A 4,927-nucleotide genomic window follows, 5' to 3' on the forward strand; every position below is an offset into this window, starting at 1 on the left:
ATTAAGGTAACCTGAAAATGAAAATCTCCAGATGTTATTATCATATAAGAAAATACCTCAATCCACAACAACTGGGTTGGGAAACACAAGAACAAAATTCTAAGAACCCAATGAAGTTGTGCATCGCCCATAGAAGAAACCAATAGAAGTGCGGATGGACCTTCACTCCACGCTAGTCCATTACAGCAGAGGTGGAGAGACGACTACGAGAAAATAGTACCTTCTAAGTTCTAAGTGGCGTGGCCTAAGGCAGTGCCACGTAGGTTGATAGTTATAAAACCTGGTTCCCGATCCGCAACATGGGCGGTGCAGAGAGCTGCCCGGTGATGCAGAGGCAGACTGCTGGTGAGATTGGGTGAAGTAATAGGGATGGCATTAGGAGCAAAGAGAGACAAGTGATCTTACAAGTGGACATCTTCGGGGGAAAATAAATTATTCTATTATGTTCTTCCACGGATTATGATCCACATTGGCGCCATGTCAGCACAAACCACCAGACTTTTGGTCAAAGGCTCCACATCAGCACAAAACTGCTGCGAGTGATGAAAGCTATCCGGATGAAATATATATTACACCAATAGTTGAAGAACGTTTTCTACGCTCCTTCCTTTTTCGTATATTGTGGAGTTATACAGGATTATACTAGTATACAGTACAGCTAGTGCTTATTCTTAGCACATTACTCTGTTTTCCTACAACAGCACTGTTCATGTTTTCCTACGACAGTAGATTATACATGATCTTTTTAGTAGTATCATTTTATATTTGGCTATTATCATTTCTCGGTCAACTTTTGGTACTGTTCATGTGATCGTATTGACCTTATTTCATATGCTTTCTGAGATATACAAAATTAGATTAGAAACCTGCAACCCCATTGATGACCTGCTCCCGACGGCCATTCCGTGAGATACAACTATGGTTGTTAGATCAATGACCCCAGGCACTGACTAGCGCCTGGCTTAGCCCAGGGTGGTGAATTTGGCTAAGAAAAACGGCTACTCTGTTAATCCAGGAGCAAGATCACATGATTTTTTTTATTGTTCCAGGTAGTGACACCAAAATTTCACGCGTCCCTTCTTCAATTTGACACGTAGTTAAGAACACTTATGTACTCCCTAAGAGAAGATCAGGCACTAGGCATTTCGAAGAACACAAGAGAAAAGTAATTCTAGGGAATCAAGATTGGGGAGGCGGCTACCTACCTTGTCTCAGACGCTGGCTAGGAGAGGCTCGCCGGTGGGGAAGGGCGGGATTCGAGGCGGAAGGTGGAGGACGGTGAGGCAGGCGGCGGCGGCGGCCAGGGTTTCGGTGTAGGTTTGTCTCAAAAACTCGTTGCGTTGTTCGGTTTTTCTAGTAGATTGACCAATCTTCCCCGCCCCCGTCATCTCAGCAGGAAGGGGAAAAAAAAAACTAAACCCTCTCAAATCTGTGTCGAGATGGCCCACCTCGCCGCGCCCGCCTCCACGCCGCCGTCTCCAAGCCCTATGCCCGACGCCGGCGACTCCTCGCCGCCGCCCGAAAGCGGGCGAAGGAAGGCGGTGGTCGTGGTCATGGGCGCGACGGGCGCCGGCAAGTCCCGGCTGGCGGTCGACCTCGCGGGCCACTTCGCCGGCGTCGAGGTCGTCAGCGCCGACTCCATGCAGGTCTACCGCGGCCTCGACGTCCTCACCAACAAGGTCCCACTCCATGAGCAAAAAGGTCTCTCCTTCCCCCAAATCCATCCTTATTTTTTTGCCTTTGAAAGGAACAAATCCAGTTCGGTTCAGTTTGAGCTGAGCAGCACTGCATCTGGGGCGTCTGCAGGCGTTCCTCACCATCTCCTCAGCATCATCGATCCTTCCGTGGAGTTCACCTGCCGCGATTTCCGGCATCATGCTGTGCCGGTAAGCATATGTATGAAGCTACTGATGCAAGTTCGTTTCAGTGTTCAGTAGAGACACTGAACCACGTGCACTCTCAATGGCCGCAGATTATAGAAGATATATTGGATCGTGGTGGCTTACCTGTTGTTGTTGGTGGCACGAACTTCTACATACAGGTCCATATATGTCGATTTCCATTTCTTGAGTTTTATCATAGTTCAATGCTGGTCGATTTCCTTATCTTAAGTTATGTGTCTGTTTTTTTGGGGGGACTCCTACAATACCTTAGGCTCTTGTTAGCCCATTCCTGTTTGAGGATATGGCAGAAGATATGGAGGGTTGCACTTTGAGTGACCACCTTGATAATATAGGTGAGTATTGAAACCATAACACTTGTTTCTTATTTTAGCGCGCCGGTTGTTTAATTGTTATTTCTTCTGCTATTATATTATATATCTCGAATATGCTATTCAGGCCTTGCCATTGATGATGCTAGAAGTGGGTATGAACAGTTGAAGGAGATTGATCCTATTGCAGCGCAAAGGATCCACCCAAACAACCATCGAAAAGTAAGGGCGTTGCAGATTCGTACCATGACTCAGTCACTTACTCAGTGATTCTTCATTTGTAGCGTGCTCCAGTTTTTCTCATGATATTGCCTTATTTGTCTTATTTTATTCGTTCTGTTTGTTGTATTGAACAGATAAAAAGTTACCTTGAGTTATATGCAACCACAGGTGCACTACCAAGTCATCTTTTCCAAGGAGAAGCTGCGGAGGTGAGCAACTTTTGTATTTTTCTTTTAATTAATTGCTCAGTAATTATGCCATTAATGTGAACAACACATTTTTTCTATGCGAGAAAGACGTCATGTTTCACTATAATGTCCTAAATGAGATTATTTGTTGCCAGGGCAAATGGGGCCGGCCTAATAACTCCAGATTTGACTGTTGTTTCCTGTGGGTAGATGCTGATCTTCAAGTTCTGGATAATTATGTCGATGGAAGGGTCGATTGCATGATCAATGATGGCCTGCTTGATGAAGTGTGCAATATATATAATCCCAACGCCGCTTATACCCAGGGTCTGCGCCAGGCCATTGGGGTTCGGGAATTTGATGAGTTCTTCAGATTGTATGGAGCAAAGAAAGAACCTGATGAGATAAAAACTGGTTCTTCTACAACTATGGTTGATCTCCATGATGATAAGATGAAGAGCTTGTTGAATGAAGCAGTCTCCCAGTTAAAAGCCAACACACGACGACTTGTCCGACGTCAAGTAAGCACTATAATTCCTGTGTATCTGTATTCTTTCATTTTGTCAGAAGATAATCTGAGAAAATTATCGGTACTAGACTGTAAATCTTTGTCGTAGAGAAGGAGGCTACACAGGCTGAATAAGGACTTCGGGTGGAATTTGCATCGCATTGATGCAACAGAAGCATTCCAATGTAAGATCTGAACCTATTAGCCCATAAATGGTGAATTGGCCTGCTGTAGACATTTGTTTAGTCCGTTTACCTAATTTCCAGTGCATATTTTACTAGGTACCACTTACCTAATTCCCGGTGCATATTTTACTAGGTACCACTGGCCACTCATGGGACATCAAGGTTGTACAACCATGCGCAGATATTGTCAGAAGGTTCTTGTCTAAGGATACGGCTTTGGCGTGTAAAAATTCTTCAGACGATATTGGAGGAACTAGGGTGGCTTCAAGAGAGTTGTGGACTCAATATGTTTGTGAGGTGATTGTTTTTTCCCCATGTTCTTGCAAGGAGATGAAAATTCTTATTACTTGAAGTACCTTGGGTGTTTTTCTTGTCATTTCTCTAGATGTGTTAGTGGAAAGCATCATTCTGACAAATTTCTGCCTTTTCTGAATTTGTGTTACAGGCCTGCAACAACCGAGTCCTTCGAGGGGCACATGAGTGGGAACAACACAAGCAAGGCCGAGGTCACCGGAAAAGAACACAGCGATTGAAGCAGAAGTGTATGGTTAGTGCAGCGTCTGAAGTAGAGGTATAATCATATGCACATTAGGTGTAGTTTTGAAGCAGAAGTGTATGATTAGTGCAGCATCTGAAGTAGAAGTATAATCATATGCACATTAGGTGTAGTTTCTGCGGGGATGAACATGGTGGCCTTGTCGTGCAACTGTTGCAACTTGTAGTAGATATTTTGTTTTTCAATTCATATCGGTTTCAAATCATATGGAAGAGATTGGATAAAAGGGTGTGACTAGTTCTAAGTCGACTAAGAACTAACTTTGTTCTTAGTTAGATGATGTCATCTAATCTCAGTTGCAACTCATGACTGGCACGAATCTAGAAGCAATTCGAAGGTTTGGTCCATCCAAAAATTGCAAGATTTTCTCTATGAACTTAATCTTAGTTCAAATCACAACTGGTAAATAAAATGAGTAAGAAAAGAAACGTAGATTTGCAGATACGAATGAAGATTGAGAAATGTCAGCTTCCTGTGAGGAAGACATCTGGGTTTTACAGGGGACATGCTCGCATTTTCATAGAAGACCATTACATGATATCTTAAAAGCAATTAAATAGAAATTCTTGACACTAAATAGTAGACATTGGATGCTTAATCTAAGATCGTGTCACTACTAGATCAGTCATCATATGGATTGAAAGGGCAATTGGCAACAAGATGATTAGGGGCACCACATTTATAGCAGGATCTCTTTGAGTTTCTCTTCTTTGACTTGTCAGGACAATTGCTTCTTCCTCTTGCTTCATGCTCTTTTTTTCCAAGCATCCTTCCAAAGTTCTTCACCAAGAGAGTCATTTCTTGAATATGCTCCCGGTCTTGATCTTGGTCACGTTCCGCATCGCTTGATTCCTCCGCTAGGAGTCGTTGGGCCTTCAAGGAGATTTTGATCTTTTTGTTTGCGCTTGGTGAAGCATAATGACTCACGATTTGGGATTCCTTTTGCACCATGTCGTACAGGAGGAATGTTGCAAGCACATCCCGAGGTGTGAGTTGTTCAAAGTTAGGCTTCCCACGGATGAGGGTCACCAAGGTTGAGTTGCTTGGTGTCATGAC

The 4,927-nt window shown here is 43.7% G+C and overlaps 1 protein-coding gene across 1 annotated transcript; it reads left to right on the plus strand.

Moving 5' to 3' along the window:
• Positions 1–1,439: 1,439 nt before the first annotated feature.
• LOC124675237 (tRNA dimethylallyltransferase 2-like) lies at positions 1,440–4,076 on the plus strand. The gene is made up of 10 exons (XM_047211304.1): positions 1,440–1,701; positions 1,807–1,886; positions 1,973–2,041; positions 2,155–2,236; positions 2,340–2,434; positions 2,569–2,643; positions 2,778–3,143; positions 3,240–3,315; positions 3,449–3,612; positions 3,761–4,076. The coding sequence occupies exons 1-10, from the start codon at positions 1,440–1,442 to the stop codon at positions 3,890–3,892; spliced, it is 1,401 nt and encodes a 466-aa protein (XP_047067260.1). The 3' UTR covers positions 3,893–4,076.
• Positions 4,077–4,927: the final 851 nt, after the last annotated feature.

Source organism: Lolium rigidum, chromosome 7 (genome assembly GCF_022539505.1).
Source record: "Lolium rigidum isolate FL_2022 chromosome 7, APGP_CSIRO_Lrig_0.1, whole genome shotgun sequence".
Lineage (NCBI taxonomy): Eukaryota > Viridiplantae > Streptophyta > Magnoliopsida > Poales > Poaceae > Lolium > Lolium rigidum.

Coding starts and splice junctions, on each gene's coding strand:
- LOC124675237 (XM_047211304.1), top strand. CDS start 1,440: ATGGCCCACCTCGCCGCGCCCGCCTCCACGCCGCCGTCTCCAAGCCCT. Junction 2,644..2,777: donor TCCAAGGAGAAGCTGCGGAG/GTGAGCAACTTT, acceptor ATTTGTTGCCAG/GGCAAATGGGGCCGGCCTAA. Junction 3,613..3,760: donor GGACTCAATATGTTTGTGAG/GTGATTGTTTTT, acceptor TTTGTGTTACAG/GCCTGCAACAACCGAGTCCT.